At 46.1% G+C, this 20,904-nt stretch overlaps 1 protein-coding gene across 1 annotated transcript in view; it reads right to left on the bottom strand.

Moving 5' to 3' along the window:
- Nucleotides 1–8,782, bottom strand: part of TMCC3 (transmembrane and coiled-coil domain family 3) — an 87,055-nt gene extending 78,273 nt beyond the window's left edge. The window contains exon 1 of the mRNA XM_056574325.1: nucleotides 8,571–8,782. Coding sequence (XP_056430300.1) covers nucleotides 8,571–8,648 — 78 coding nt within the window. The 5' untranslated portion in view covers nucleotides 8,649–8,782. The remainder of the gene's footprint in view (nucleotides 1–8,570) is intronic.
- Between the last annotated feature and the right edge of the window lie 12,122 nt (nucleotides 8,783–20,904).

Raw genomic sequence — 20,904 nt, 5'->3', positions numbered from 1 at the left:
CTAGTAGGTCTCCAAGCAGGTGGGGGGGCAGTTGTTTGACTGGGTTTTTCAGTATGAAATACCGAAAATTTTCTAATGAAAGCAATTGCAAAACCTATTGGCTTTGCATGCTTTACAACATATCAAAAGTTTTTGTATCTGACAGAGCCCATAAAAATTAAAGAAGCAATCTGATTGGTTGCTATGGGCAACTGCACCACTCTTTAACACAGGTTTTGATAAATCTCCCCAATTGTGCTTCTGGCGGACTGGAAAGACTTGAAAACACCAAGGATAACATGAATGACCAAGGTAGTGTAGAGGACTGGACACAACCCCCTTAAGCACAGGAAAGACTAGCAAATTCCTGGAATATATAAGCAAGCATCCCTCCAGGGTAATACTCTTTCAAGTCTATTCTTGACATTTCCCATTCACTGTTGGTATATGTGGCTCTATGTAGACATGCAGTTTCAAATGGAGAAAAAAAAAAATACCAGCATGCTGAAGCTCTGAGTCATTAGGAGCAGATGAGACACCTTGCCCCCGTAAATACTCAATATAGGGAATGTATTGCCTAGATTATTTTCCTGATTAGAAACAGATATTGAAACGTGTTCTTTTTCTAATCAGCTTCTATTTTCTCATAGCAATAGCTGTTTTAAACAACATTTAAAGAATTTCTTCACAGCAAGCCCGTAGGCAACAATAGACAGAAGCTGTTCCATTGACATTAATGGGAAACATTACTGGACATACTCTGTGACCTTTAAAGAGGACATTCCACAGGGAGAGAGAGGTTGAGCTATAAGCTTCGTCTGTTGTCCTTTATCTATTGGTGTCGCTTGTCACTGCAATTCTGTACAGATTACTCTCCAGCAGCCTCCTCCTCCGCATCTTCACAGACAGAGCAGGAAGTTGATTCTAATTTTAAGGCTTAGCGGCAAGAATGGATACTGTGAGATTTCAGAATTATTTCATAATGTATAGATAGTAAAAATAGAAAGAAAAACAAAAATACCAACGATTCTTAAATATGTTTAACAAAAGCTTTATTTATAAAGTAGGCTGCTTTCTGATACTACTTCCCCTTTAAAAAAAAAAAAAAAGTCAAAAGCATAACCAGGTTTACTCCATATTCAATTATTAAATGAAAGACCTTTTTCCTGTTAAGATCCATCCCGAACTATGTCCAAAAAATGAGGATGAAATATGGACACTGATACTGCCAAATAAACAAGCCCCAAGTCACGTAATATTAGCTCAGTAGAGGAGCTATAAAAAATTAGCTAGGCAAACATGTACAGCAACTACATAATATATTGTTGATACTGGAATTGAAGCTCAGTACACACCTATGAAGGCTCGCTGCCACTGCCCTGCCTGTCTATTAGCAGAATAAAAAGACTTTCTGGGACTTCTTAGGATAGGTCATCAATAATAGATCCCATAGGGCTTCAACTCCCAGCACCTGTGCAATCAGACTGAAGGCTTCATTACCAGGCACAGCGCCATACATGTGCTTGTGGCTGTTATTGCACCTCAGTCCCATTCAACTAACTTGCCTGTGAAACAATGAAGCCAGAAGAGGGCAGAGCAAAATTAAGAAACTTAAGTCGTGTCTAGGTTCACACCTGCGTCAGAGCTTCCATTCGGGCCTCAGTTGCATATACTATTTGACAACTCAAATGGAAGTGGGCATGTCTACGGCACACCGGAGATCAACAGATCACGTCAGACACCGCTGACTTTAAAGGGGACCAGTCGATTTTTTGTGTCAGTTCTAGAGCTGGGCGGTATGACCAAAAATGTGTATCACAGTATTTTTTGTATGTTATGGCGGTTCCACAGTATTTAACGGTATTTTCCACCCCTCGACCCCCAAATTATGTAACCCGTGGTCGCTGCTTCTCTTCCCCACCCCCACATGAATTATCAGCCCAGCGCTGCGCTGTGCCCCCCATCGGGGAACTAATCATATGTCACTTGCGAGCGCTGCTTCTCTCTTCCCCCCCAATAATTATTAGCCATTGCGCTGTACTGTACTATCCTGTGCCCGGGATGCAGAAATGAACAAAAACTTTAACTCACCTTCCGACGTTCCCCATTATCAGCCTAAAGGTCCCTCAGCTGCGGTCCTGGGGATGTAACGTCACAGAGCCATCAGCATATCACCGGTGGCAGCAATGTCCCGCCTCAGACGGTGATCGGACTCCCCAATGTGGGGGACAGCCTCTGCGGCAGATAATTCATTCAAAGGGGGGGTCCAACCGGTATTGCAGTATGGAAAAATTCATAATCGTGCAGGAAAAAAACTTTGGTATTCGGTATGAACCGGTATACCGCCCAGCACTAATCAGTTCTTTTGCAAAATTTTACCTGGACAAAAATAAAGTACTTTTTTGTCCAGTTAAATGAACAGATTCTGCCACAGAGGCCCCTAACGCAACCTTAAAAGGTGATGTGAACACAGCCTCACTTGTCTTAAAAAACAAAAAACTGAATTTCCCAAAAACTCTGACATCACTTCATCTATAAAGGGGTACTCCAGTGGCAAACTTTTTTTTTTTTTTAATCAACTGGTGCCAGAAAGTTGAAACAGATTTGTAAATTACTTCTATCTAAAAATCTTTATCCTTCCAGTACTTATCAGCTGCTGAGGAAGTTTAGTAGTTATTTTCTTTCTGACACCTCTGTCCATGTCAGGAACCGTCCAGAGTAGGAGCAAATCCCCATAGCAAACCTATCCATGTCAGGAACTTTCCAGAGCGGGATAGAAGTGTCAGCATAGAACACTGTGGTCAGACAAAAGAACTTTAAAACTTCCTCTGTAGTATACAGCAGATGATAAGTACTGTAAGGATTAAGATTTTTCAATAGAAGTAATTTACAAATCTGTTGGGGATGGTGTTTACGCGGTCACTTCTACTATTGGTCTTATGACCATCCTAATCACAATTATGTTCTAATACACGGAGGCATCACACTAGGGGAGGGAGGGGGGTAGTGGTGGTATTGTGTTACACATAGAAATTAGCAATGATATATTAATTATCACTTGATATATATTTTGTGTATAATACTTTATAGGTTTGTATGATAGGTATGTATCTGATTATGTTGTAATTACATTGGGGATTATTTAGTAGTATATATTATGGAGCATTTTGTATTGTATTTACATTAAGTATATCACATTGTCCACAATATTGGGGATTTAATATAATATTACCTGGATTATTATACACTATTTTGATGGTATAATTGATTGTATAGGCATATAGATGCATGGACCAGACGCATGGGCCGATAGCGGTACGGGGATATAAAAGGACGCTGCATACTATTGTTCTCCACCTCCTGAGGAAGACAGCGAAACACGTGTCGAGGGGGTGGTGGGGAGCAGCTGATTTTGGTTAAGTCCAGCATGACCACTTCAGGTAATACCATGTGACCAAGTAATTTATGAACTCATTACATATAGACTTCAAGGTACTATATATAAAGGTTAGGACTGGTTTTTGTCGGACCTTGTTGTGGGTGTTTCTATTTTAAGGGTGGGTTGTTTTTAATGGGAGGGTCCTGTTGTACATGTTATTTATGTGGCTATCAATAAAAGTTTTGCATCATTTTGGATATTCATTGATATTTTGGTACTTTTGTGTAGTGTTGGACCATAGGTTTAGTATGGTTTTATACTGACACTCATTGTATAGGTGGTGTAACTGCTAGGAGTTGTAGGTTAGTAATTTACAAAACTGTTTAACTTTCTGCCACCAGTTGATTGGAAAAAAAATTGTTTTCCCACCGAGTACCCCTTTAAAAGGCGCAATTCCAAATCCAAAGGGGTTGTCTATATTGCACTAGATCTGCCCTGGTGATCAACTGACCAATGTTATTACTCCATTCAGACACTAAAAATGTATTAGGGTAGGGTCACACGTACCGTACTTTGCTACGTATTTTCTGCAGCTGATGTTGCTACCCTTAGGGTAGGGTCACATGTATTGTGTATGCAGTGTATTTTACGCTACATATTTCTGTGCTGGCACTAAAATACGCAGCGTAAAATAAGCTGTGTGACCCTACCTTTAACCAATATTTGTAAGTGCTCCTCCACATGAAAGTACACATTACAGCTCCATATAACCTACAAGTTGTGCAGAGCCATCATACACCAACAATCTTCCGAAGCCATAATGTATGCCCACTAAACAATAATCCAGACCGCCTCTAACCTACAAATAGCTGCCAGCTAAAAAGTAAAAGATTTTCGAAGCAATGATGCCAGTCTTCTGCTGCATTAAACTTTCATACTGAATACCATATGCATTCGGCCCATCCCTTTGACTCAAACCACAACTGGGTTTTCTGTAGGTGAATTTCAAGGGACGCCAGATGTGACTTTTCTGGTGAGAGAACTGGCAATGAAAAGCACAAAGTTCAACCTGGTATTGCTAGGTCTATCCTATTCCACAACTAGTGTGCATGCTACGTTGCACATTCTGATAATACCCTGAAGCGCGATGTACTTGCGCAGTACTAATAAATCTCTCCCAATACATTGCATGCAACTGCACAGCAGATGTGGAGAAGACAGACTTTAGTATTATGGTCAGAATTTAAGACTACTATATCAATTTAGAGGCAGGGGTTGGCCATTATTTTTGGTTATGGGAACAGGGTTTGGCTCAACATCCATACAGGCGTATGGGTTAGGCACTTAAAGGAGTACTCCACTGGAAAACCTTTTTTTTTTTAATAAACTGATGACACAACGTTAAACAGATTCGTAAATTACTTCTATTAAAAAAAAAAAAAAAGTAATTCTAGTACTTATAGGTTTCTGTATGCTCCACAGGAAGTTCTTTTCTTTTTGAATTTCCTTTCTGTCTGACACCTCTGCCCATTTTAGGAACTGTCCGGAGCAGGATAGGTTTGCTATGGGGATTTGCTTCTACTCTGTGCAGTTCCTAAAATGGACAGGGGTGTCAGCAGAGAACACTGTGGTCAGACAAAAAGGAAATTCAAAAAGAAAAGAACTTCCTGTGGAGCATTCAGAAGCTTATAAGTAACAGAAGGATAAAGATTTTTTTATAGACGTAATTTACAAATCTGTTTAACTGTCTGGTACCAGTTGATTTCAAAAAGGTAGGGACAAGGACAAATCATAAGTATTCAGAATACTGGGCAAACTAGATGGGCCAAATGGCTCATATCTGTCGACACATTCTGTTTCTATGTCGTAGTGGTCAGCATGAACGCCGTTCTAATGGAAGACATAAAATGTTCTTCTCACACTAACAACAGAAACATTACACCTAGGGGATAAGATGTCTGGTCTGCGACATGGCACCCCAGTCGCCCGCGCACGGAGCAAACTCCGTGCCGGATGACTGGCAATTACAGCCACTACGCCCCCTCCATTCATGTCTATGGGAGGAGGTGTGACGGCTACATAGAAGCTGTCATGCCCCCTCCCATAGACATGAATGGAGGGGGCTTGGCATGACATCACGTCATTGTACTATTATCTAGTGCCAACTACATGTATTTTTAACATTTTTAGTTAGTGTCACTGACGATACTTATTTTAATAGGTCAAAAAAAAGTTACTTTTTAAGGGGGGGGGGGGTTCCCCCATATAGGGATCTTTTTGCCCTGGGCTATGGCTCTGGGTTATTGTGTTTGTTAGTCCAAAATACACGCCTATTCCATGATAAGCATTGAACAAGTCCAACAGGGATATGTAACCAAGCTATTGTCATGTAGAACACATTTAGCAAATTTGTAACAAAATCACACCAGTAAATATCTGGTATTTGTGCCATCCTGTGACACATTGTGTAACAGATCCATTGGGAGCCATCATGGCAGGGAATACAGATATATATGCGACATGGTCCTGGCTGGCATACATCATCAACTCAAACATTACGGGCTGAGGAGAAAACTGACAGACCAGACCATCGCAGTGACACCCTTTGCAAAACAGGGGCTGTAAAGTTAGTGTAGTTCATAATATAGTGTCTGTACCTGTCTCTGATGGCTGGTCTCGCATTCTTATGTGATCTTTGCTCTGGATATTCATTTTTAACAGCATATGAAATGACTCCCAGGATGCAGTGCGACCGAAACCTGACATCACTAGTCAGGTGATGACAGGGAGCCTGTTCTGCTTCAATGGGTGGAGCGACCACAGGAAATTTGCAACAGCTGGAGGCACCCTGGATAGAAAGCACTGGTCTTTTACATGGAATTCAGCTAGTTTGTGGTTCAATGGGTGGGGTGGCTAATGTGTGGGAGGGAGAAAAGTGGAATTATGGGATTTGTAGTAAAAGAGAAAACTCCAACAGGAAAAAGCCAGTTCACAAAAAGAAACCCATAGCTTTATGGCAATCTCATAACATAGCCATTTAACCCAAAGATAAGCACAGATCCTTCCTACCTAAGCATGTCCATTACTGTCTGGTAGGTAAGTGCTAAAATCACCTTATGGTGGATAACCCCTTCTGCCCCTTTCACACTGCCGTTGCTCCCCGTCGAGAACGGCCGTTAAAAGTCTTTTTTTTTAATGGTAATAGCGGGAGAAAAAGACTGCACAAGCAGTAATTTTTCTAACGCTATTTCCCCGGGCTTCCCCCAATGGCCGTCACACTGCCGTGTGCTTACAGCAGTAAGAAAGAAGCCTTAAAGAGCCAAGTCCTCCATTTACTGGGATGTACACTGTCCTGCAGGCACTGGCCAGACATGTAGAGGTGCTCTATAGAGATAGCACAGACATAAACCTTCCAGCCATGTATAAGTGCCCTATAGAGGAAGCACAGACATAAACCTTCCAGCCATGTATAAGTGCCCTATAGAGAAAAAACATACATAAACCCTCCAGCCATGTATAAGTGCCCTATAGAGATAGCACAGACATAAACCTTCCAGCCATGTATAAGTGCCCTATAGAGGAAGCACATACACAAACCTTCCAGCCATGTATAAGTGCCCTATAGAGACAGCACAGACATAAACCTTCCAACCATGTATAAGTGCCCTATAGAGGAAGCACATACACACATCTTCTAGCCATGTATACGGTCTACAGAGGACGCACATCCATAAACCCTCCAGCCACGTATAGGGTCTACAGAGGACGCACATCCATAAACCCTCCAGCCAAGTATAGGGTCTACAGAGGACGCACATCCATAAACCCTCCAGCCAAGTATAGGGTCTACAGAGGACGCACATCCATAAACCCTCCAGCCACGTATAGGGTCTACAGAGGACGCACATCCATAAACCCTCCAGCCACGTATAGGGTCTACAGAGGACGCACATCCATAAACCCTCCAGCCACGTATAGGGTCCATAGAGGACGCACATCCATAAACCCTCCAGCCACGTATAGGGTCTACAGAGGACGCACATCCATAAACCCTCCAGCCACGTATAGGGTCTACAGAGGACGCAGATCCATAAACCCTCCAGCCACGTATAGGGTCTACAGAGGACGCACATCCATAAACCCTCCAGCCACGTATAGGGTCTACAGAGGACGCACATCCATAAACCCTCCAGCCACGTATAGGGTCTACAGAGGACGCACATCCATAAACCCTCCAGCCACGTATAGGGTCCATAGAGGACGCACATCCATAAACCCTCCAGCCACGTATAGGGTCCATAGAGGACGCACATCCATAAACCGTCCAGCCACGTATAGGGTCCATAGAGGACGCACATCCATAAACCCTCCAGCCATGTATAGGGTCCATAGAGGACGCACATCCATAAACCCTCCAGCCATGTATAGGGTCCATAGAGGACGCACATCCATAAACCCTCCAGCCATGTATAGGTAGGTACTCCATATAGGAAGCACAGCCAAAAACCCTGCAGCCATGTATAGGTAGGTACTCCATATAGGAAGCACAGCCAAAAACCCTGCAGCCATGTATATGTAGGTGCACCATATAGGAAGCACATCCATAAACCCTTCAGCCATGTATAGGTAGGTACTCCATATAGGAAGCACAGCCAAAAACCCTGCAGCCATGTATAGGTAGGTGCTCCATATAGGAAGCACAGCCATAAACCCTCCAGCCATGTATAGATAGGTGCTCCATATAGGAAGCACATCCATAAACCCTCCAGTCATGTATAGGTAGGTGCTCCATATAGGAAGCACAGCCATAAACCCTCCAGCCATGTATAGATAGGTGCTCCATATAGGAAGCACAGCCATAAACCCTCCAGTCATGTATAGGTAGGTGCTCCATATAGGAAGCACAGCCATAAACCCTCCAGCCATGTATAGGTAGGTGCTCCATATAGGAAGCACAGCCATAAACCCTCCAGCCATGTATAGGTAGGTGCTCCATATAGGAAGCACAGCCATAAACCCTCTAGATATAGCACCATTATACTTCGATACGTACAATAAATGGCGCCTGAGGAATGCAGTAACACATGTACACGATACCAAACCACAATACAGCAGCTCCCAGTGTATCTGACTCCAAGAGAACCACAGCTCCCAGCAGGAAGCAGCCCTGGCATGCACAGTTCCGCACCAGGTACAGGAATGGATCGCTCACCCTGGTCTTGGTCCTCTGGTGTCTCTCGGGATCGGAGTAAGTCCTGTCCACGGCTATTCCCGTGTCGCTGCCCGGCATGGTGTCTGGAGGAATTGTGTGCCACCTGGAGGAATGGTGAACGGTGTCAGTGTGGGCACATAGTCAGCCGGGCATAAACAGCACCATGGAGCCGTGCTGTACTGTGTGTGCAGCCCGGGAGTATGCTGTGCCTATCAGGGTGGATCATGGCCACGCCCCCTGCATGAGGCACCCTTTCCCTGCTGGAAGACACACGGATGACTGATCATACAGATAGCTTGTAGCTGCTGTGCATGCTGGGTAACACTAGCTGACTACCACAAGTCTAATGACACCTAATAGTGTGGACGTGTCTGTAGGTATTAGGAGTATATTCACTGCCTGCTGACCATGATGGAGTTTGCTTCAAAGAGCATTTCTACCTCATAAATATTGTGTGGTTAATAAGATGTATTTTACTCCATTATAACAATGTATGTGAGGTAATCACCCTTCAAAATCACCATATATTAAATGCCAAAACAATGGTTTAAACCCTTAAATGGGAACTGTCAGATACAAAAACGTTTTATGTTATACATCTTGCCAAACATTAACCTTGCTAATACACTTCATAAGAAAATGTTATTTCCTTTTTATAGAAATCATGGCTTATAAAATCATGACTGTCGTAGCTGAAGTACAGGCATGGACAAAGTCCAGTAAGTGAGGGTGGGCTAGCACTTCTCTGTGCTCTCTCCTGTCTGATACCACTCCTCTGTGCTCTCTCCTGTCTGATAGCACTCCTCTGTGCTCTCTCCTGTCTGATAGTACTCCTCTGTGCTCTCTCCTGTCTGATAGTACTCCTCTGTGCTCTCTCCTGTCTGATAGGACTCCTCTGTGCTCTCACCAGTCTGATAGTACTCGCCTGTGCTCTCTCCTGTCTGAAAGTACTCCTCTGTGCTCTCTCCTGTCTCATAGCACTCCTCTGTGCTCTCTCCTGTCTGATAGGACTCCTCTGTGCTCTCACCAGTCTGATAGTACTCCTCTGTGCTCTCTCCTGTCTGATAGTACTCCTCTGTGCTCTCTCCTGTCTCATAGCACTCCTCTGTGCTCTCTCCTGTCTGATAGTACTCCTCTGTGCTCTCTCCTGTCTGATAGGACTCCTCTGCGCTCTCTCCTGTCTGATAGCACTTCTCTGTGCTCTCTCCTGTCTGATAGTACTCCTCTGTGCTCTCTCCTGTCTGATAGTACTCCTCTGTGCTCTCTCCTGTCTGATAGGACTCCTCTGTGCTCTCACCAGTCTGATAGTACTCGTCTGTGCTCTCTCCTGTCTGATAGTACTCCTCTGTGCTCTCTCCTGTCTGATAGGACTCCTCTACGCTCTCTCCTGTCTGATAGCACTTCTCTGTGCTCTCTCCTGTCTGATAGTACTCCTCTGTGCTCTCTCCTGTCTGATAGTACTCCTCTGTGCTCTCACCAGTCTGATAGTACTCGTCTGTGCTCTCTCCTGTCTGATAGTACTCCTCTGTGCTCTCTCCTGTCTGATAGGACTCCTCTGCGCTCTCTCCTGTCTGATAGTACTTCTCTTTGCTCTCTCCTGTCTGATAGTACTCCTATGTGCTCTCTCCTGTCTGATAGTACTCCTCTGTGCTCTCTCCTGTCTGATAGGACTCCTCTGTGCTCTCACCAGTCTGATAGTACTCGTCTGTGCTCTCTCCTGTCTGATAGTACTCCTCTGTGCTCTCTCCTGTCTCATAGCACTCCTCTGTGCTCTCTCCTGTCTGATAGTACTCCTCTGTGCTCTCACCAGTCTGATAGTACTCGCCTGTGCTCTCTCCTGTCTGATAGTACTCCTCTGTGCTCTCTCCTGTCTGATAGGACTCCTCTGCGCTCTCTCCTGTCTGATAGCACTCCTCTGTGCTCTCTCCTGTCTGATAGTACTCCTCTGTGCTCTCTCCTCTCTGATAGTACTCCTCTGTGCTCTCACCAGTCTGATAGTACTCGTCTGTGCTCTCTCCTGTCTGATAGTACTCCTCTGTGCTCTCTCCTGTCTGATAGTACTCCTCTGTGCTCTCTCCTGTCTGATAGTACTCCTCTGTGCTCTCTCCTGTCTGATAGGACTCCTCTGCGCTCTCTCCTGTCTGATAGCACTCCTCTGTGCTCTCTCCTGTCTGATAGTACTCCTCTGTGCTCTCTCCTGTCTGATAGTACTCCTCTGTGCTCTCACCAGTCTGATAGTACTCATCTGTGCTCTCTCCTGTCTGATAGTACTCCTCTGTGCTCTCTCCTGTCTGATAGTACTCCTCTGTGCTCTCTCCTGTCTCATAGCACTCATCCGTGCTCTCCTCTGGCTGATCAGACTCCTCTGTGCTCTATTCTGTCTGATAGCACTCATCTGTGCTCTCTCCTGTCTGATAGCACTCACCTGTGCTCTCTCCTGTCTGATAGCGCTCCTATGTGCTCTCTTCTGTCTGATAGCACTCCTCTGTGCTCTCTCCTTTCTAATAGCACTACTCTGTGCTCTCTCTTCTGTCTAATAGTACTCCTCTGTGCTCTCCCCTGTCTGATAGCAATCCTCTGTGCTCTCTCTCCTGTCTGATAGTACTCCTCTGTGCTCTCTCCTGTCTGATAGTACTCCTCTGTGCTCTCTCCTGTCTGATAGGACTCCTCTGTGCTCTCCTGTCTGATAGCACTCCTCTGTGCTCTCTCCTGTCTGATAGCACTCCTCTGTGCTCTCTCCTGTCTGATAGCACTCCTCTGTGCTCTCTCCTGTCTGATACACTCCTCTGTGCTCTCTCCTGTCTGATAGCACTCCTCTGTGCTCTCTCTCCTGTCTGATAGTACTCCTCTGTGCTCTATTCTGTCTGATACACTCCTCTGTGCTCTCTCCTGTCTGATAGCACTCCTCTGTGCTCTCTCTCCTGTCTGATAGTACTCCTCTGTGCTCTCTCCTGTCTTAAAGCACTCATCCGTGCTCTTCCCTGGCTGATCAGACTCCTCTGTGCTCTATTCTGTCTGGTACCACTTATCTGTGCTCTCTCCTGTCTGATAGCACTCCTCTGTGCTCTATCCTGTCGGATAGTACTCCTCTGTGCTCTCCCCTGGCTGATCGGACTCCTCTGTGCTCTCTCCTGTCTGATAGCACTCCTCTGTGCTCTCTTCTGTCTGATAGCACTCCTCTGTGCTCTCTCCTGTCTGATAGCACTCCTCTGTTCTCTCTCCTGTCTGATAGTACTCCTCTGTGCTCTCCTGATAGCACTCCTCTGTGCTTTCTTCTGTCTGATAGGACTCCTCTGTGCTCTCTCCTGTCTGATAGCACTCCTCTGTGCTCTCTCCTGCCTGATAGCACTCCTCTGTGCTCTCTCCTGTCTGATAGCACTACTCTGTGCTCTCTCTCATGTCTGATAGTACTCCTCTGTGCTCTTTCCTGTCTGATAGTGCTCCTATGTGCTCTCTTCTGTCTGATAGCACTCCTCTGTGCTCTCTCCTTTCTAATAGCACTACTCTGTGCTCTCTCTCCTGTCTAATAGTACTCCTCTGTGCTCTCCCCTGTCTGATAGCACTCCTCTGTGCTCTCTCTCCTGTCTGATAGTACTCCTCTGTGCTCTCTCCTGTCTGATAGTACTCCTATGTGCTCTCTCCTGTCTGATAGGACTCCTCTGTGCTCTCCTGTCTGATAGGACTCCTCTGTGCTCTCTCCTGTCTGATAGCACTCCTCTGTGCTCTCTCCTGTCTGATAGCACTCCTCTGTGCTCTCTCCTGTCTGATACACTCCTCTGTGCTCTCTCCTGTCTGATAGCACTCCTCTGTGCTCTCTCTCCTGTCTGATAGTACTCCTCTGTGCTCTCTCCTGTCTGATAGCACTCCTCTGTGCTCTCTCTCCTGTCTGATAGTACTCCTCTGTGCTCTCTCCTGTCTTAAAGCACTCATCCGTGCTCTCCCCTGGCTGATCAGACTCCTCTGTGCTCTATTCTGTCTGGTAGCACTTATCTGTGCTCTCTCCTGTCTGATAGCACTCCTCTGTGCTCTATCCTGTCGGAGAGTACTCCTCTGTGCTCTCCCCTGGCTGATCGGACTCCTCTGTGCTCTCTCCTGTCTGATAGCACTCCTCTGTGCTCTCTTCTGTCTGATAGCACTCCTCTGTGCTCTCCTGTCTGATAGCACTCCTCTGTGCTCTCTCCTGTCTGATAGTACTCCTCTGTGCTCTCCTGATAGCACTCCTCTGTGCTTTCTTCTGTCTGATAGCAATCCTATGTACTCTCTCCTGTCTGATAGCACTCCTCTGTGCTCTCTCCTGCCTGATAGCACTCCTCTGTGCTCTCTCCTGTCTCATAGCACTCCTCTGTGCTCTCTCCTGTCTGATAGTACTCCTCTGTGCTCTCCTGATAGCACTCCTCTGTGCTTTCTTCTGTCTGATAGCAATCCTATGTGCTCTCTCCTGTCTGATAGCACTCCTCTGTGCTCTCTCTCCTGTCTGATAGTACTCCTCTGTGCTCTCCTGTCTGATAGCACTCCTCTGTGCTTTCTTCTGTCTGATAGCAATCCTATATGGTCTCTCCTGTCTGATAGCACTCCTCCGTGCTCTCTCCTTTCTGATAGTACTCCTCTGTGCTCTCTCCTGTCTCATAGCACTCCTCTGTGCTCTCTCCTGTCTGATAGCACTCCTCTGTGCTCTCTCCTGTCTGATAGCACTCCTCTGTGCTCTCTCCTGTCTGATAGCACTCCTCTGTGCTCTCTACTGTCTGATAGCACTCCTCTGTGCTCTCTACTGTCTGATAGCACTCCTCTGCGCTCCCTCCTGTCTGATAGTACTCCTCTGTGCCCTCTCCTGTCTGATAGGACTCATCTGTGCTTTCTCCTGTCTGATAGCATTCCTCTGTGCTCTCTCCTGTCTGATATGACTGCTCTCTCCTGTCTGATAGCACTCCTCTATGCTCTCTCCTGTCTGATAGCACTCCTCTGTTCTCTTTCCTGTCTGATAGTACTCCTCTGTGCTCTCCCTCTCTTGTCTGATAGCAGTCCTAAGTGCTCTCTCCTGTCTGATAGCACTCCTCTGTGCCCTCTCTCCTGCCTGATAGCACTCCTCTGTGCTCTCTCCTGTCTGATAGGACTCCTCTGTGCTCTCTCCTGTCTGATAGCACTCCTCTGTGCTGTTTCCTGTCGGATAGTACTTCTCTATGCTCTCTCCTATCTAATAGCACTCCTCTGTGCTCTCTCCTGTCTGATATCACTCCTCTGTGCTCTCTCCTGTCTTATGGTACTCCTCTGTGCTCTTTCCTGTCTGATAGTACTCCTCTGTGCTCTCTCTCCTGTCTGATAGCACTCCTCTGTGGTCTCTCCTGTCTGATAGTACTCCTCTGTGCTCTCTCTCCTGTCCAATAGTAGTCCTAAGTGCTCTCTCCTGTCTGATAGCACTCCTCTGTGCCCTCTCTCCTGTCTGATAGCACTCCTCTGTACTCTCTCCTGTCTGATAGTACTCCTCTGTTCTCTCTCCTATCTGATATTACTCCTCTGTGCTCTCTCCTGTCTGATAGCACTCCTCTGTGCCCTCTCCTGTCTGATAGCACTCTTCTGTGCTCTCTCCTGTCTGATAGCACTCGTCTGTGCTCTCTCCTGTCTGATAGCACTCCTCTCTGCTCTCTCCTGTCTGATAGCACTCCTCTGTGCTCTCTCCTGTCTGATAGCACTCCTCCGTGCTCTCTCCTGTCTGATAATACTCCTCTGTGCTCTCTCTCCTGTCTGATAGCACTCCTCTGTGCTCTCTCCTGTCTAATAGCACTCCTCTGTGCGCTCTCCTGTCTGATAGTACTCCTCTGTGCTCTCTGTCCTGTCTGATAGCAGTCCTGAGTGCTCTCTCCTGTCTGATAGCACTCCTCTGTGCCCTCTCCTGTCTGATAGCACTCCTCTGTGCCCTCTCCTGTCTGATAGGACTCCTCTGTGCTCTCATATGTCTGATAGGGCTCCTCTGTGCTTTCTCCTGTCTGATAGGACTCCTCTGTGCTCTTTTCTGTCTGATAGGACTCCTCTATGCCCTCTCATGTCTGATAGCACTCCTCTGTGCTCTCTCCTGTCTGATAGGACTCCTCTATGCTCTCTCCTGTCTGATAGCACTCCTCTGTGCTCTATCCTGTCGGATAGTACTTCTCTATGCTCTCTCGTATCTAATAGCACTCCTCTGTGCTCTCTCCTGTCTGATAGCACTCCTCTGTGCTCTCTCCTGTCTGATAGCACTCCTCTGTGCTCTCTCCTGTCTGATAGGACTCCTCTGTGCTCTCTCCTGTCTGATAGCACTCCTCTGTGCTCTCTCCTGTCTGATAGGACTCCTCTGTGCTCACTCCTGTCTGATAGTACTCCTCTGTGCTCTCTCCTTTCTGATAGTACTCCTCTCTGCTCTCTCCAATCTGAAAGCACTCCTCTGTGCTCTCCTGTCTGATAGTACTCCTCTGTGCTCTCTCCTGTCTGATAGTACTCCTCTGTACTCTCTCCTGTCTGATAGCACTCCTCTGTGCTCTCGCTCCTGTCTAATAGTACTCCTCTGTGCTCTCTCCGATCTGATAGCACTCCTCTGTGCTCTCCTGTCTGATGGTACTCCTCTGTGCTCTCTCCTGTCTGATAGTACTCCTCTGTACTCTCTCCTGTCTGATAGCACTCCTCTGTGCTCTCGCTCCTGTCTGATAGTACTCCTCTGTTCTCTCTCTCCTGTCTGATAGCACTCCTCTGTGCTCTCCCCTGTCTGATTGTACCCCTCTTTGCTCTCTCCTGTCTGATAGGACTCCTCTGTGCTCTCTCCTGTCTGATATGACTCCTCTGTGCTCTTTTCTGTCTGATAGCACTCCTCTGTGCTCTCTCTTGTCTGATAGCACTCCTCTGTGCTCTCTCCTGTCTGATAGTACTCCTCTGTGCTCTCTCCTTTCTGATATTACTCCTCCGTGCTCTCTCCTGTTTAATAGCACTCCTTTGATCTCTCTCCTGTCTTATAGCAATCCTCTGTGCTCTCTCCTGTTTGATGGTACTCCTCTGTGCTCTTTCCTGTCTGATAGTACTCCTCAGTGCTCTCTCCTGTCTGATAGCACTCCTCTTTGCTCTCTCTCCTGTCTGATAACATTCCTCTGTGCTTTCTCCTATCTGGTAGCACTCCTCTGTGCCCTCCCCTGGCTGATAGGACTCCTCTGTGCTCTCTCCTGTTTGATTGTACTCCTCTGTGCTCTCTCCTGTCTGATAGAACTCCTCTGTGGTCTCTCCTGTCTGATAGGACTTGTGGTGGCCCAATATGGGAGGTGTTACCCCGTGCTCCTGCTGTCCTTTCAGGCAGCCTCCTTCAGTGTCCCCAAGGCCCCCTGCACTTGTTTCCCCATTGTAAATATGTTTCACCATGTAAAGTGTTATAAAATGTAATGTTGCTTTAAGAGCAGTGGCGTTGCGACCCGGGTGCGGGGGGTGCGGCCCGCACCGGGTGACACCAACCTAATGGGGTGACACCAAGACGCTCCCTAGCCCCCCCCCCATCTGTGCCCGACCGGCCTCCCATCCGTCAGCACCCCCCCCCGCGCGCGCTGTGTGTGCGGTGCGCCCGTCCGTCCGTGTGACTGTGTGTGTGTGTGTCTGTGAGTGTGTGTCTCTCTGACTGTGTGTGTGTTTGTGTGTGTGTGTCTCTCTGTGTTGTATGTGGTTTTTTTTTGTGTGTGTGTGTGGGGGGGGGGGGGGGGTATAACCAGCAATCTATTGTGGGGAGACTTTGACCCATTGTGGGGAACCTGCAAGGGAACCTGCGGCCTAATGTGGGGAAACTACTACCTTATGTGGGGAGTCTATGCTACCTTATGTGGGGAGTCTATGCTACCTTATGTGGGGAATCTGTGCTACCTAATGTGGGGAAATTGCTACCTAATGTGGGGAATCTGTGCTACCTAATGTGTGGAAATTGCTACCTAATGTGGGGTAACTGGTACCTACCTAATGTGGGGGAACTGGTACCAAATGTGGGAAATCTATGCTGCCTAATGTGGGGAATAGATGCTACCTAATGTGGGGAAACTGCGACCTACCTAATGTGGGGGAACTGCTGCCTACCTAATGCTCCCCCCCTGGCAGTAGCACCCTCATCATCCACCAGCAACACCCCCCCCCCCAGCAGCACCTCCATCAGCAGATCCTGATGGTGGATGATGGCGGTGCTCCTGCCAGGAGGATGATCCTGCCGATGGATGATGGGGATGATACTGCAAGGGGGGATGGCTAGTAGCACCCTCATCATCCTCCAGCAACACCCCCCGAGTAGTAGCACCCCCATCATCCACTAGCAACACCACCAATACCCCCCTCCCGTCGTAATAGCATCAGCTAACGGATGTTGAGGGGTGTTACTGCGGTTGTGGTATTATATTCAGAGGGTGCACTGTATGGCAACGTTATATTCAGAGGGCGCAGTTTGTGGTAGTATTATATTCAGAGGGCGCAGTGGGTGGTAGTATTATATTCAGAGGGCGCAGTTTGTGGTAGTATTATATTCAGAGGACGCAGTGGGTGGTAGTATTATATTCAGAGGGCGCAGTTTGTGGTAGTATTATATTCAGAGGGTGCAGTTTGTGGTAGTATTATATTCAGAGGGCGCAGTTTGTGGTAGTATTATTAGAGATGAGCGAACTTACAGTAAATTCGATTCGTCACAAACTTCTCGGCTCGGCAGTTGATGCCTTATCCTGCGTAAATTAGTTCAGCCTTCAGGTGCTCCGGTGGGCTGGAAAAGGTGGATACAATCCTAGGAAAGAGTCTCCTAGGACTGTATCCACCTTTTCCAGCCCACGGGAGCACCTTAAAGCTGAACTAATTTATGCTGGAAAAGTTATCAACTGCCGAGCAGAGAAGTTTGTGACGAGTTGAATTTACTGTAGTTTGCTCATCTCTAAGTATTATATTCAGAGGGCGCAGTGGGTGGTAGTATTATATTCAGAGGGTACAGTATGTGGCGGTATTATATTCAGGGGTACAGTATGTGGCAGATTTATATTCAGGGGTACAGTATGTGGAAGATTTATATTCAGGGGTACAGTATGTGGCAGATTTATATTCAGGGGTACAGTATGTGGCAGATTTATATTCAGAGGGTACAGTATGTGGCAGATTTATATTCAGAGGGTACAGTATGTGGCAGATTTATATTCAGAGGGCGCAGTTTGTGGTAGTATTATATTCAGAGGGTACAGTATGTGGTAGTATTATATTCAGTGGGTACAGTGTGTGGCGGTATTATATTCAGGGGTACAGTATGTGGCAGATTTATATTCAGAGGGTACAGTATGTGTTGGTATTATATTCAGAATGTACAGTGTGTGGTAGTATTATATTCAGTGGGTATGGTGTATGGAAGGTTTATAATCAAAGAGTATAGTGTATAGTAGTATTCTATTTAGAGGATACAATGTCTGGCAGGTTTATAATAATAATTGTTTTCATATAGAGGATGAGAATGCGCTGACATAGTGAGGAGACGTCTGGGCGTCACATTCTGCAGAGAGAAGTTTTAGCTGGATCAAGTCCTGGCGGTATGTACCATCTGAATTAGATAAGGGAAGACTATAGAGAAGACGTCACCTGTAGTCACTGATATCATTGTACATTCTCCTCACTATAGAGAAGACGTCACCTGTAATCACTGATATCATTGTGTATTCTCCTCACTATAGAAAAGACGTCACCTGTAGTCACTAATGTCATTGTGTATTCTCCTCACTATAGAGAAGACGTCACCTGTAGTCACTGATATCATTGTGTATTCTCCTCACTATAGATAAGACGTCACCTGTAATCACTGATATCATTGTACATTCTCCTCACTATAGAGAAGACGTCACCTGTAGTCACTGATATCATTGTGTATTCTCCTCACTATAGAGAAGACGTCACCTGTAGTCACTGATGTCATTGTGTATTCTCCTCACTATAGAGAAGACGTCACCTGTAGTCAGATATCATTGTGTATTCTCCTCACTATAGAGAAGATGTCACCTGTAGTCACTGATACCATTGTACATTCTCCTCTCTACATCAGAGCTGTAGTCACTTGTCAGTTCTACAGTCATGGTAAGTGAAACTACAACTCCCAACATAACCTCACCACTGCTCAAAGGGGTACTCTACTGGAAAACATTTTTTTTAATCAGCTGGTGCTACAAAGTTAAACAGATTTGTAAATTACTTCTATTTAAAAATCTTAATCCTTCCAGTACTTATTAGCTGCTGTATAAGCGATTCACAGGAAGTTATTTTCCCTTTTAATTTATTTTCTGTCTGACCACAGTGTGTGTGTGTGGGGGGGGGGGGGGGGGGGGGTATAACCAGCAATCTATTGTGGGGAGACTTTGACCCATTGTGGGGAACCTGCAAGGGAACCTGCGGCCTAATGTGGGGAAACTACTACCTTATGTGGGGAGTCTATGCTACCTTATGTGGGGAGTCTATGCTACCTTATGTGGGGAATCTGTGCTACCTAATGTGGGGAAATTGCTACCTAATGTGGGGAATCTGTGCTACCTAATGTGTGGAAATTGCTACCTAATGTGGGGTAACTGGTACCTACCTAATGTGGGGGAACTGGTACCAAATGTGGGAAATCTATGCTGCCTAATGTGGGGAATAGATGCTACCTAATGTGGGGAAACTGCGACCTACCTAATGTGGGGGAACTGCTGCCTACCTAATGCTCCCCCCCTGGCAGTAGCACCCTCATCATCCACCAGCAACACCCCCCCCCCCCAGCAGCACCTCCATCAGCAGATCCTGATGGTGGATGATGGCGGTGCTCCTGCCAGGAGGATGATCCTGCCGATGGATGATGGGGATGATACTGCAAGGGGGGATGGCTAGTAGCACCCTCATCATCCTCCAGCAACACCCCCCGAGTAGTAGCACCCCCATCATCCACTAGCAACACCACCAATACCCCCCTCCCGTCGTAATAGCATCAGCTAACGGATGTTGAGGGGTGTTACTGCGGTTGTGGTATTATATTCAGAGGGTGCACTGTATGGCAACGTTATATTCAGAGGGCGCAGTTTGTGGTAGTATTATATTCAGAGGGCGCAGTGGGTGGTAGTATTATATTCAGAGGGCGCAGTTTGTGGTAGTATTATATTCAGAGGACGCAGTGAGTGGTAGTATTATATTCAGAGGGCGCAGTTTGTGGTAGTATTATATTCAGAGGGTGCAGTTTGTGGTAGTATTATATTCAGAGGGCGCAGTTTGTGGTAGTATTATTAGAGATGAGCGAACTTACAGTAAATTCGATTCGTCACAAACTTCTCGGCTCGGCAGTTGATGACTTATCCTGCGTAAATTAGTTCAGCCTTCAGGTGCTCCGGTGGGCTGGAAAAGGTGGATACAATCCTAGGAAAGAGTCTCCTAGGACTGTATCCACCTTTTCCAGCCCACGGGAGCACCTTAAAGCTGAACTAATTTATGCTGGAAAAGTTATCAACTGCCGAGCAGAGAAGTTTGTGACGAGTTGAATTTACTGTAGTTTGCTCATCTCTAAGTATTATATTCAGAGGGCGCAGTGGGTGGTAGTATTATATTCAGAGGGTACAGTATGTGGCGGTATTATATTCAGGGGTACAGTATGTGGCAGATTTATATTCAGGGGTACAGTATGTGGAAGATTTATATTCAGGGGTACAGTATGTGGCAGATTTATATTCAGGGGTACAGTATGTGGCAGATTTATATTCAGAGGGTACAGTATGTGGCAGATTTATATTCAGAGGGTACAGTATGTGGCAGATTTATATTCAGAGGGCGCAGTTTGTGGTAGTATTATATTCAGAGGGTACAGTATGTGGTAGTATTATATTCAGTGGGTACAGTGTGTGGCGGTATTATATTCAGGGGTACAGTATGTGGCAGATTTATATTCAGAGGGTACAGTATGTGTTGGTATTATATTCAGAATGTACAGTGTGTGGTAGTATTATATTCAGTGGGTATGGTGTATGGAAGGTTTATAATCAAAGAGTATAGTGTATAGTAGTATTCTATTTAGAGGATACAGTGTCTGGCAGGTTTATAATAATAATTGTTTTCATATAGAGGATGAGAATGCGCTGACATAGTGAGGAGACGTCTGGGCGTCACATTCTGCAGAGAGAAGTTTTAGCTGGAACAAGTCCTGGCAGTATGTACCATCTGAGTTAGATAAGGAAAGACTATAGAGAAGACGTCACCTGTAGTCACTGATATCATTGTACATTCTCCTCACTATAGAGAAGACGTCACCTGTAATCACTGATATCATTGTGTATTCTCCTCACTATAGAAAAGACATCACCTGTAGTCACTAATA

The sequence above is a fragment of the Hyla sarda genome, chromosome 4 (genome assembly GCF_029499605.1).
Source record: "Hyla sarda isolate aHylSar1 chromosome 4, aHylSar1.hap1, whole genome shotgun sequence".
In the NCBI taxonomy this organism is placed as follows: Eukaryota; Metazoa; Chordata; class Amphibia; order Anura; family Hylidae; genus Hyla; species Hyla sarda.
This window is presented reverse-complemented; position numbering and strand designations above follow the sequence as displayed.